Source organism: Artemia sp. Qi Xiang Cuo, chromosome 9 (assembly GCF_049724085.1).
Source record: "Artemia sp. Qi Xiang Cuo chromosome 9, ASM4972408v1, whole genome shotgun sequence".
NCBI lineage: Eukaryota > Metazoa > Arthropoda > Branchiopoda > Anostraca > Artemiidae > Artemia > Artemia sp. Qi Xiang Cuo.
In genome coordinates, this window is record NC_142802.1 from 27,130,921 (window position 1) to 27,144,684 (window position 13,764).

Sequence of the window (13,764 nt, forward strand, 5' to 3'; positions counted from 1 at the left end):
CAGAGTTAGCATAGCAGAGATGTTTACGAAAAAATGTTTAAGTTTGTTTCTCTGACTTTTTTATAAGTAATCTTAAGCGACGATTTGGATGAAAAAGTCATTTTAATATACTGTTTAAATGTTTTGGTGGTTTTCCGCTCTCCTGCGAAATATATTTGCTGTAAAATAACCTAATTTGAGTTAATATTGCCTATTTGATTATGTAAAGAAATAGAAATTTTTAACTGAGAGGTTATTATGCCTTTTCAATATAACAACAACAAGGTAGTCCCTTCAATAAAGATGAAGAAAACGAATTGGTTAAGTTTGGGATAATGCTAAGGCAAATTTAGGATATTAGCTAAGAAATTTTTTCTAATAAAGCGGAAGAAAGTAAATAACTTCAAGTTGTTTCTTATTGACCACTTACTACTTGCTTGAAATTGACCGCTTCATGGCATGTAAATTTTAAAAAGGGACAAATTTGGGTTTTATTTTGAGATAACCCATTTTGTATACAAGAGTGTGGAACCTCTATAGTGGGTTCTATGTTATACTGAATCTAATGGTGTATTTTCCATTAAGACTGCGAGGATTTTCGCGGGTGTTTTTCCCCGTTTTCGAAAATCGGGCAAATTTTCTCAGGCTCATAGCTTTTGATGGGTAACAGTATTAATGTTAATGAGCTATATATATTTGGAATCAGCAATTATAATCCTATGTATAGTACTTTTTATATTGGGACCCTGCCTCTTGGCCCCTGGAAGTTTGAATTCTAAGCAATACCCCGAAACGAGGTATCAGGGATTCATTCCTGAGGGACCAAAGCACATGAATTTGACCCACTATTTCCAAGTTTATATGTAAGCATTGGGGTATTACATAAAAATCAATTTAGTTGAACAGTCTTTTTTCGGCTGTCGTATTTTATTTTTTGCAATCTTATTGATTTTCCATAAGGAATTACAATTGGTCCGTTAAATTGAACACTAGAGAGTAGGATCAATTATTTATTAAAATTGTTTCGAAGGCTTTGTTTAAAACAAGAAAGAGGCTTCCGTCTTCTAATTTTGTCTCTATTATACTTGTACTTGTGGCGCACTCAGAATATGATCTTCCATCTTTCTCCGTTAACTATTCACCCAAGCCAAATCATATGCCCCAAGGCCATCTAGATCATTTTCTTCTGCTTATCGTGCAACCCCACGAGGAAAAAGACAATTGGTAAATTCAGACAGTCAAAACACAGGCCTTAGCTCATAACTATTTTACTGTATATTGAGTTCAGGATACAAATCTTGCATAGCTTATAATCTTATGCTAGCCTATATTAAGTAGACGATTCTTGTTTATTTTATTTTGGGATCTGTTTAAAAACCAACAGCTATAAATGTATAGCAGCGTTGCACATGTGACTAAACTCCGTAGATTGCAGAAAGTGCATAGATTAAGGCTAATGTTTTGATTATCCAGATATCCCATTGTGTGATTTATCATGCAGTTAGTGGAGGATACATTTTCGAAAGATGTATGTTTATTAAGGTAGATGTATAAGCTTATTAGTATAGCTTGTACGTCGTTTTCTGTTATTTTAAAATTCATCAGCAAAATTCACAAGTCGACATCAAGCACCGGATTATCGTAAACTTTCGTATTAGGGTCTTCTGTAGGCTTTGTCTCTTCTTTTATGAGAGGTGGTCGATAGAATAGTGCAGCAGTAGTGAAAAAGAATATGGATATACTTTTCATTATTAAGGTGATCAACAACGTGTTCCTGAAAAAAAAAGGATCTTTGTTTTAAAAGAAGGTAATAGAAAATCATGGATCATAAAGCGCAATCTTTTCAATTTTTGAAAGTTCTTGTGCTGCTTAGGAGTCTCTTTACCTTCAAGAAATTCCAAAGCTACTTGTAATCAAATGGCATGATTGTTAGGTATATCAGGCTGGATCAGCATGAAGAAACATGAAGAATTTCTCAATATGAATAAATTTTATCCTATAAGCTAGTTATATTACCGGTCGTCGACTTGTTTATTGACATATGTAGTCATGAAAATAAATCTCCATTTCAGATTAGTTTCTACTTTTGGATTGACAAGGTTCTATTTTCCTGTAAAGTATACAATTGATAACAAAGCGGGGCCAGTGTAAGTTTCTTTCAATCTTCAAAAGCCTCAAATACCTCTTAAAAGAATTTCTTTTGTCATACAAAAATATGGTTTAAACTGACAAAATTCATAGAATTGTTTTTTCAAATATCAACAAAATCAGTTAGCATACCTAAAATCAGTAGAGCCAAATTGTATAAAGCAAAATACAAAATGATGGCAAAAAAAAATGTGTGCTTTGGGATTTTTTTTTTTGTTTTGCTTCAATTGTTTTGCTTCAAACAGAAGGCCCAAAAGTGGGCCTTCTGTTGTGCTTCGTTTTGGGGCAGGAAGTCATTTTAAATAGTAGGAGGATGTTAGGCAGACCTTTCAAAGAGGGAGCAGTAGATAGGGAAAAAGTTATATCAAGAAGTATTACCAATTAAAAATGCAAAGCCAAAAGTATATAATAAACATTTATGGAGATTTCTGAGCAAACCCAACAGCTTCGGCTTGCATGACAGCCATAAGGAACCAAAACCTGGTAACTATTTCAGACCTTTATTTAAATAATAAGAAAATGGTTTCTTCAAAACAAGTTTTTCAAAGAAAAATAACCATTGATAAATAAATGAAACCTAAAAAGAATAGAAATTATGATGAATAACCAAGTCAAACTCAAAACAAGGATAAACTACCACAAAGAGGAGTAGGGCTATCGCCTCGTGTGCCTTCTGAAGACCCGAAGGTAATTTGCACTTGACTGAAAACAATCTATATTTGGAGCTATTTGTTTTTCTTTCTCATATTATTAAAAAAATCCCAATCATAACCAAGATTAGTGAAGAAAAACAGCTGAATTTAGATTGACAGTTTAATTTACAACCTGATATTTATCATAAAAAGTATAAAAGTTTAAAATGTGTTTTCAGTAGAGTGCAAATTATTTCTGGTCTTTAAATGGCACGGGGGGGTGGGGCGTTAGTAATACTCTCTTTGTGGTAGTTTTGAGTTTGACTTGGTTATTTATTGTGTTTCTGTTCATTTTAGGTTTCATTTATTTATAGTAGTTTTACGCTTGAACAATTGTTTGACTTTATTTCTGTTCATTCTTGCTTTAATGTAGCCCTTTACTTTTCTTTGAAAAACTACATTTGTGGAACAGTTTTTTTTTAAATAATTTTTATTCATTTTTAATTGAAATAATTTTTTTCAGTTGCTAAGAAAAGAATATTTAAAATTTTTTCGTTTTTCTCCATAAGAATCCAGATTTCAGCTTACTGTTTATACATTGGACAAAATTTTGCAACATTTTGTAATAATAGTTGCACTATAATGCTTTGGGGTTAGGGAATAATATTCAAATATATGGGTTGAAAGTCTCCATAATCTTTGGTTTTCTTTAGGGCTTGCGGAATTCTAACCCTCTATCATGTTACAGCTTTGAGTATATACAAATATTAATAAACTATCCCCTTCACATACCCTAAGGGTTTCGACTTAATTCTAAGAACCTAATTCTGAGATATTACAAGTACACCCTTTTAACAACCTTGGATGCATAGAGTGCATTTTTATTTAGCTCAATTTCAGATTCAACATACCTTGACATTTTTAACTTACTGCCCTTATACGTTCCTGATTTATAGCAGGTATGCCCTTTGGACAAAACTGGATACACATAGTGTCTTTGGTTTAGTTTTAGATCCTCTCAACTTTCGGCTTGAGGGGGTGCGGGCCACATCTCTGGTCCTATGTCTGCCCACCTGACTGCTGTATTAATTTGGTTAACGAGTTTGCAATTTATGTACATTTTAATTTCCCAACTACCGGATAGATAATTATTTGGCAAGATTTAAAGTTTTGTTCTATATGCGCAAGTGAAATCTTTAAAAATTAACTCTCAAGTATGAAAATGATTGAAAAAAAATGGTAACAAGACAAAATCTAAAATTTGAACCAAATATCATTTTACTCATCTCTTTTTAAAAAAAAAAGCTCTAAAGCACATTTTGAGGCATCAAACATTGAACTTTAGCTAGTCATATACTTAGAATGTAATTAACAACATCCACAAAAATAGCTTTTGATCTATTGACTATAAGGGCACATCCAGTTTTTTTTGGCGAGGGGGGGGGGGATGGGGGAGGGTACAATAAAAACTTTTAGAAATGCATAAAAAATTTGTTTATATGAATTGTTTGTTATGTTTTGACGATTTAGACAAAAAATTAAGGGAGGGGGGGGGGTAAAACCCTGAAGACCAATCAGCTGCCGTAACTGAAAAAACGTTGTGTTGCACGATATATATTTTGCAAAAGAGGGGAAATTAATACATGCCTCTTGAGCTCTTCAACTGTTTTTCAGTGGCCAAGATGCGTCGTCAACAGTTTTTGGTTTTAAAAGGGCTCGTTTCCAGCTATTTCTGCAAATTAGTATATGAGATAAAATGTATTTAGTGAAGAGTTGAAATTTTTAACATCTTGAGAACCAAAGAGAAAGCAGAAAATGCCCTTTGAAGTACGAGAGACGAAGTGAGCAATTTGGGAAAATTCGTAACTTTCTGATGACAACCTCATTTTCAAAAAAGACAAGCCAGGCAGTTTCAGCTCAATATTATTGCGATCATATATCTTAAAGATGGCAATGGCTGAAATATTTCGAAAATGTAGCAACTAGATGCTAGTACCCGGTTGTCCCAATAAATATTGAGTGTCAGCAATGTTTGGTATCAGGGCTTTGAAGTTTAATACTGAGTCCTTGATATAACCTTTTAAACCAAGTAAACAGAGGCAACGCTGTAGCGTTGCCTATAGTAAAGGCCATACGGCTTTAATATTTTATTAATTTTTTTTTTCCCAAAGGCACTTCATATGCAAGGGGTCGTCGTAGAAACTTCAAAAGGGGCTCATTCGATTGGAAATCGAGTTCTAGTGCCCTTTTTAATGGTCGAAAATGACTGGAGGGCAACTAGCCTCCCCCCCATCATTCCCCCAAACACATCCAATCAAAATTCCGAGATAGCCATTTTGTTCAGCATCGTTGATTACCAGATAGGAAATATATTTTTGAGGAGGACACTCCCCCACAACCCTCAGGAGAAGCTTTTTAAGTTATGCCCTAGGGGCATATAAGGTTTTTGTAGAAGGAGTTGTCGTAGACACTTTAAACAAAGCTCATTCGATTGGAAATTCAAAGGGCTAGTGCCCTTTTTAATAGTCAAAAGTGATTAGAGGGAAACTACCCCCCCCCCCCACATGCCTCATTTCCCAAAACACATCCAATCAAAATTTTGAGATAGCATTTTGTTCAGCGTTGTTGATTTCCAGATAGAAAATATGCTTTTGAGGAGGACACTCCCCCACAACCCTCAGGGCAAGGGTTTTAAGTTATGCCCTGGGGGCATATAAGTTTTTATAGATGGCGTTGTCGTAGAAACTTCAATAAAGACTCATTCGATTGGAAATTCAAAGAGATAGTGCCCTTTTTAATAGTCGAAAGTGATGGGAGGGCAACTATGCCCCCCCCCCCTACGCCCATCATTCCCCCAAACACATCCAATCAAAATTTTGAGATAGCTAATTTGTTTAGCGCAGTTGATCTCCAAATTTAAAATATGTTTTTGAGGAGGGAACTCCCCCACAACCCTCAGGGCAAGTGTATTAAGTAATACCCTGGGGGCATATAAGATTGTTATAGAAGGCGTTGTCGTAAAAGCTTCAGAAAAGGCTCATTCAATTAGAAATTCAAAGGGCTCGTGCCCCTTTTTAATAATCGAAAGTGACTGAAGGGAAACTAACCCCCCCCCCCACGCCCATCATTCCCCCAAACACATCCAATCGAAATTTTGAGATAGCCATTTTGTTCAGCGTAGTTGATTTACAGATAGAAAATATGTTTCTGAGGAGGACACTCCCCCACAACCTTCAAGGCAAGGGTTTTAAGTTATACCCTGGGGGCATATAAGGTTTTTATAGAAGACGGTGTCGTAGAAATTTCAAAAAAGGCTCATTCGATTGGAAATTCAAAAGGCTAGTACCCTTTTTAATACTGATTTGAGGGCAACTAACCCCCCTCTCACGCTCACCTTTTCCCCAAACACATCCAATCAAAATTTTGAGACAGCCATTTTATTAAACGTAGTTTTGAGTTCTGGAAATTAGGTATTTGAGGATGACAACTCCCCCCAGCCCTCAGGGCAATGGTTGTAATTTATGCCCTGGGGGCATATAAGGTTTTGTATAGACAACATTGTCGAATAAACTTCAGAGAGGGCTCATTCGATTGGAAATTGAAAGTTATAGTTCACTTTTTAAGCGTCAAAAGATATTGGAGGGTAACCAGCCTCCCCCCCTAAACCCTATTTTCTCAAATGCATCCAATAAAGATTTTAAGATAGCTATTTTGTTAAAAATAGTTCAAAGATCACATAACAAAAATTTTGGTGTTGACACAACCCACCACGGCCCAGGGGTAGGCGTTGTAAGTTCTGCCCTGGGGGCATATATGGGTCTTATGGAAGGGATGCTCGTATTAACTTCAGAGAGGGTTCATTTGAATGGAAATTAAACGTTGTAGTTCATTTTCTCAGAGTGAAAAAAGATCGGAGGGCAAGTAACCTTTCTCGCCCTCAACGCCTTTGGGTATATCGGATGGACAAACCCATCTGATAAAAATTTCAGGTGATCATTTTGTTGTAAATAGTTCAACCATTAGATTTTAAAACTCCAGGGTCGACACAAACCCCCAGGGACCACGGAAAGGCGTTGTAAGTTATAATCAGGGGATATATATGGTTTTTATAGAAGGAATACTCATATAAACTTCAGACAGGGCTCATTTGATTGAAAATAGAAAGTTTTAGTTCACTTTTAAATTGTCAAAACAGACCGAAGTTTAATCTAGTCCCCCACGCCTCTTCTCCCCAAGCCCATCCGATAAAAATTTTGAAATAGGCAATTTTGTGAAAAATAGTTCAAACATCAGATAATAAAAAGTCCGAGGTTGACACAAACCCATTTTCTCCCTTTGATATTATTACTTTGATATCAGTTTTGATACTTTGATTAATATTTGTTTTTTTTTAAGTTTGATTTTGAAATAAAGAATTCTTAAAAACTTGAAATTTTTTGCAATCAAAAACTAACAAAAATTAATTAAAAAAAAAACTTTCCGAAAAATAAGTTTTTCAAAGAAAACTAAAGGCCATTTTAAACTTAAGCTCAGCAGATACAAATATCTTTTACAATTAAAACTCAAAACGACCAGAAATTAGTAATACAGAATAAATGAAGCGCAACAAAAACAGAAATTAACTAAACAATCATAGCAAAAACATACAACAAGTAATAATATAAATGAATAAATAAATCTTAAAGCGAATAATGCTTAGATTGAATATGAAAATCAAGCTTGAAACGAAAAAAAATATTTTTCTATTGTAGTATAAATGAAACTTGAAACGAACAGAAATTAAATAAACAATCAATGCAAACAAACATACAATAGATATTAACGTAAATTAATAAATGAATCTTAAAACAAGTGAAATTTAAATTGATATGCAAATCAAGCTTGAAACGAACAAAAATAACCACAAACAAGAGTTTGGGTATGACCTCCTTCCCTCACTGTAAAAGTCTAAAACATATTGCGTCATTGGCGCTTTACTGAAAACTATATGCGTCTTGAACAGTCTTGGAAAGTATAAACAACATCAAATTGAATATTTGATGTATAATAATATTAATTGTTGAAAGATCCATTAGTTCAAGAATTTATTTCACTGTAATTGTATTTCTATTTTCAATGTTGTAGGAACTAGAAAAGAAAGTATTTGAAATATTATCCGTTTTCTGTGCAGCGCCAATTACAGTGTAAGTTTGTGAGTTTTATTTACAGGAAGGAAACGAAGCGGAGTACCAACCTCTATTTGTAGGGAAACTATATTCATCTTGAACAGCTTAAAAAGAGCTAATAAATTAAACTGGATATTTGATGTATAATGATATTAATTGCTGAAAGCTCATCAGTTCAAAATGTTACTATCATTTTAATTATAATTTTCAATATCAAGCACAAAAGAGAATATTAGTCCTAGAATTGGTTTTCATTAAAGCACCGAGGACGCGTTAGGTTTTAGACTTTTAGACTGAGGGAAGAAGATCATATTCCAACACTTGTTTGTAGCTATTTTTGTTTGTTTCAAGCTTGATTTGCATATCAACTTAGGTTTCACTTGTTTTAAGATTTATTTATTAATTTACATTAATATTTATTGTATGTTTTTTTGCATTGATTATTTATTTAATTTCTGTTCGTTTTAAGTTTCATTTATACTTCAATAGGAAAATATTTCTTTTCGTTTTGAGCTTGATTTTCATATTCAATCTAAGCATTACTCGCTTTAAGATTTATTTATTCATTTATACCATAACTTGTTTCATGTTTTTGAAATAGCTTCTGAATAAATTACTGCTAGTTATTGTATTTGTGTATTCTTTATTTGTAAGATCATGTCATGTTTTTTTATTACTTTTAAAGGCAATTTTTTAAGCTTTTCATAATATTTGAAATGCCTTTTAAAATATACTAATAAAATAATTTTCGGAATTTTTTTTTTAAATTAATTTATAAAAACATACTGGATGAAAACTTACTTTGACAAATCAGCATTGTCATACACCAGACATGTAGACACATCTGAGCACCCCGAATCCCAGACAGAGCACGACTGATCAATAGCAGTACCGAAAGCTAAAGGTCCTGGGATCGATCCTATCAATCGAATGATTAACCACTGAAGTCCCAGTGAAAAACTTCTTTGGTCAGCTTTGACGCACCTATGAATGTTACAGTCTATCTTAGCTATCAGAAATTTTAAAGCCGACTATCAAATTTGTCTTTACGTGTCTCTTTTCTTTAAGAAGAACTATAGAATGGTTTGCAAATATAAGTTTATAAACTGTGCTAATCAAGTACATGGAAGTGCTAAAAGAGGTATTGATGGTAGTCCAGATCAGTGCTACCACGTGGATTAATTTTTATTTGTTTTCCGCTTCTTCACTATCATCACTGGTTAACTTACTTTAAAGTGACAAAAAACAAATTTTACTTCTAAAACTAGAAAATCACGTTTCTATAATAAAATATGAAGTTTTTGTATTTAGTAAGGTAAAATATTGGACTACATTCTGCAAGTTTTTCCATTTCTGATGATGATGAATATATACTTTCATAATTTTTGATCAGTTTGCTTGTGGACCTTTTATAATTCAACCAATGCAGAATAAGAAGACTACGGTTGGTGGAATATTCACTAGTCAACAAATCATACACAAAATAACTGAAAATTTAAAATACCGTTACTTAGGTGGGTATCATAATTCAGCATATTATATTTATAGTCTAACCAGCATATTAAAGACCATCAAACAGATCGGTGCAACGAACTGAAAATAAGTAGCAATAGTAATAGTAACCAAACAGCCGAATAGTAACCGAAACTCTAAACAATGTAATTTTGATAACAATATATAAATCAAAGAATTGGCTTTTTATGTTGATTCTAAATATATAAGGTTCATTAAGTTTAATACTACCCATTAACAGCTACAACCCTGAGGAAATTTGCCTGATTTTTTTAAAAGTGGAGAAACAGCCCCAAAAAGTCACGCGAACTTAATGAAAATCACATCATCAGATTCAGTACATCAGAAAGCCCTACTGTAGAGGTTCCAAGCTCCTATCGACAAAGATGTGGAATTTTGTATTTTCAGTCAGATGAAAGATCACAGATGTTTGATTGTATGAAACCAATAGTCCTAGAAGATCGGGCTAGGGTTCATTCAAACGGAAATTAAAAGCTCTAGTACACTTTTTAAGTAACAAAAAGTTTGGAGGGCAACTAGCCCTCTTTTCATTACCCTTTTCCCCAAAGTTATCGGACCAATATTTTGAGATAGCCATTTGATTCAACATAAATGAAAAGTCTAATAACTATACCTTTGGGGATGACACGATCCCCCATCCATAGTCTCTGGGGATAGGACTGTAAGCCATGTAATTTTCCCATTGTTCACATACAGTATTTGTTGGGGGAAATATACGGTTTTTCTTTTTGGGAGGGGGGGGGTCTGCGAGGGGTCTGGTTTCCCACGGGGAGAATTTTCCATAGAGAAGAAAGACTCCGGACGGAATTTTTCAGGGGAAATTTTACACTCTGGGAAGGGAAGGGAAGGGGATTTGAAGAACAATCAGACATTAAACAAAAAAATACAAGTTTTTCTTAACTGAAAATAAGGAGCGAAATTAAAATTTAAAAGAAACAGAAATTATTCCGTCTATGAGGGGGGGCTGTCCCTTCTTCAACCCTCACTTTTTACGCTAAAGTATGAATTTCTGTCACAATTCTTTAAGGAACACTGCTCATACACAAGGATGTCGAATTTGAATGAGAAGAACTTTTAAAGAATTTTAAGACTTTAGCGTAAAAGGTGAGAGTTGAGGAGGTCCCTGTTTATACTTAATAATTTTTTTTCGTTTTTAAGTGTTGATGTTGCTTTTTACTTTCATTTGAAAAAACTTGTTTTTTTTTATTTAATAAAGAATTTAATTACATAAATACTTGGACAAACTATTCAGAGAAATTAGAAAAATAAAGAAACGAACATAGAAAGATATAGAAAAATTGATAGAGGAGGGATGGCTGGGTCACGTACCTTAATGTAGCTGAGAGCGCAGGCATAATGCTCATCACCGTTACAAAAATTAGTAGAAATAGCATTGACAAAAACAAGTTCAGAGAATTACAATCATTGACACATTTTCCAGCTTTTGCAACTCCTTCGACTGTTAGGTTTTCATTTAGAGTATAGTTCATCGATGTTGCAGTGATGCATTTGCACGCTGGGTATATCTGAGAATATAAATATTAGTTAAGCCCCAACACAAAAAAGGATTAAATTGGACTCATAGTAAAATCATAGTAGATAATTACACAAGTTAGTTTGAAATTATTCAAGAACTATAACAGACTAGAAATGACGAATCTTGACAAGAGATAATAAAACCGAACTCGATTCATTTTTCAATTAATTTTTCACGTGAACATAGCCATAAATTTATTTATATACTATTTTCGTTTGCTAGCTCCCATTGAATAATTTCTGAGAGCGTCATTTACCGAGTTTTGGCTGACAATCAGATACGGAATAAATGGCATGTAATGTGACAAAATTCAGTTCCTGAAGTAAGGTGCGGTAAATTTTAACTATAGCTCATTGTGTAACGACAGCCTTATTTCTAAACCAGGAGTTTCTCAGCCTGCTCAACAAGGTTAAAAATAAAGCTTCCCTTTAAAAATTTAAAAACTCAAGTTTTACTTCAGCTTCTGTTATGTTTATTGTTAATAAATAAACCCTTTCTTTCTTCAGAACAAAGAAAATTATCGGAGTTGCTTAGCACGATGCTAAAAAAAAAAAAAAAAAAAAAAAAAAAAGTAAGTTAACAAAATAACTATGAATTGCCAGTATGAAGACCAATTATGTACTAAGTCATCTTCCTATCATCTTCTTCTAATAATATGAAAAATCAGAAACACTGATTAACTCGATGTTTTAAGCATTGACCACTAATAGAAAAATATATCTCAAACCAAATCAATATTTTATTTGATACCATTGAACCACAGTTCCTTACACAATTACAATATTGATTGTGTCTAATCTTATGATAATTATGATGAAGACAAAACCAAAGAGTTTGGGTAACCAAACAGTGAGAACGGGTACTAGTGTCGACAAGTACATCACCGAAGTCATCTAGTGTTTGTCATCTCTTGGCATTTTTTTATTGTAATGAGAGTTGTAATTCAGTCTCGATTGAGAGTTCGTTGTGTTAACACATTGTTTCTGCATATTAACCTTTTAAGAAAGTAAGGTTTCAACCTGTGCGATTCCCTACAGAGATTTATAATCGGCTTATTTTATTTACTTGCTATTGACAGTTTTGCTGCTTGAATTTAAATTCCCTTGTGATTTAGTGACTTAGTAAGTACTGAGATTCAGACAGAACGATTTAATTACCTTAGAGGATTGTACTATTTGTGCATAGCAGCGATACTAATAACATATATTACGCAATAAGCAGAAGAGGGGAGCGTTCCTGTCGCAAGCGCGGTATGTACCTGCCGGTATTTAGTTACCCTTAAATTGCGGGGAATTGGTGAGCGGGTCCCGACACTTCCCTTGTTCCTAGTATTGTGTGATTCAGTGGATTTCGGCTGTTTTTGTGTGAAAGTGATAACTGAAAAGCTAGTACTCAACCCAGTTCTGAACTTTTTGAGCAGATCACTCACTGAAGGGGTGAAATTCGATCAGATTGTGAAAAGTGCAGTAAACTATTTCGAACATGGTACAATCATACAAGCCAAAAAGACCCTTCACAGCGAGTTGGACATTCAAAGCCGGATGGTTTCGTATGCCAAAGATGAGGACAACATTACTGACATGTGCAAGTCGCTAGTCTCTGCGGCAAAGCAAAATGTACCAATCCCAAAATTTGTGATATTTAGTCCGTGTGAAGGAGCTGTAATCGGTGAGGCAGTTCATGCTACAATGGTATCCAAAGTAAACGAACGCTCCAAAAAATTGAAAGGATTTATGCTAAATACTAGCCGCTCTACAGTTACCCTGCCAGATAAATCTCAATCGTCCAAAGCCGCACCCCCGAGGCCGCTTTACTCTGTGATACTCAAAGACCCTCCAACAGACTTAAAATGCCCAAGCGAACGCAAAGCATTCATCGACAAACTGTGCCCATGTCCAAACGGCGATATAACCGAGTTACGCCGCTCTAATACCGAGTGGAAACTCGTGGTTCGTTCCAAGCAAACCGCGAGCCAGATAGTGGATGCAGCTATACGTGCGAAACCGTCGCTCAACATCTCCCTCAAGGAACCTGCTTTTTTAGCTGCGATCAAGCGAGTGCCGGAGGATCTAGACGAACAGTCTCTTAAACAGTTAATCCCCAAGTGTAATAAAACCCTACAGTGTTGCAAGTCTCGAACATTTAAAGTCTACTTTCCGACACAAAATGACCTCGATACCTTTCTCAAAGTTTCAGTGAAGATCGGATATGAACGCCTCCCAGCTGAAGAGTTTGTGGTCTTAACTCGGCGCTGCTTTAATTGCCACGCCATCGGTCACCTAGCCGCAAATTCTAAGAACGGTTCATTATATTCCAAATGCGGCTCCACCAATCACAAATCCACGTCCGATACCCCGTGTCAGAAGGCAGCCTTTTGCGTTGGTTGCATAAACCAGGATCATACTTGTTATAGGGTGAAGTACCCGAAAATCAGTAAGCCCTCGAACTATTAGCCTCATAAATAACTCTTTTATCGTGGAATATACACGGCTCTTTTATTAATAAACTTCCGGTTCTGGAAAGCCTTCGTTCTGAGTTTAGTGTGATTTGTCTCCAGGAACATTTTGTTACTAAACATGGTCTGAACATACTTGAGCTTGAGGATATGACAACTTACTGTGTACCCGCTAGACAGCTGAGCAATAGAGGCAGACCCTCGGGTGGACTTATTACTTTTGTGAAATCAGCTCTCTGTTCTAGTATCTTCGAAGCAAATGATTATTATCTAGCTGTGAGAGTAGATTGTTCTGTGTGTATTAGTGTGTATCTT

The 13,764-nt window shown here is 34.8% G+C and overlaps 1 protein-coding gene across 3 annotated transcripts in view; it reads right to left on the reverse strand.

Annotated features, from left to right (window-relative positions):
- Positions 1–931: 931 nt before the first annotated feature.
- Positions 932–13,764, reverse strand: part of LOC148948510 (solute carrier organic anion transporter family member 4A1-like) — a 126,614-nt gene continuing 113,781 nt past the window's right edge. For 2 of the 3 annotated variants that reach the window (XM_089093959.1, XM_089093960.1), the window contains exons 11-13: positions 10,787–10,983; positions 8,726–8,908; positions 932–1,753 (exon numbers count right to left, since the gene is read on the reverse strand). In XM_089093959.1, coding sequence (XP_088950085.1) covers positions 1,591–1,753; positions 8,726–8,908; positions 10,787–10,983 — 543 coding nt within the window. In that variant the 3' untranslated portion in view covers positions 932–1,590. The remainder of the gene's footprint in view (positions 1,754–8,725; positions 8,909–10,786; positions 10,984–13,764) is intronic. The other variant, XM_089093961.1, reaches the window with a different exon arrangement.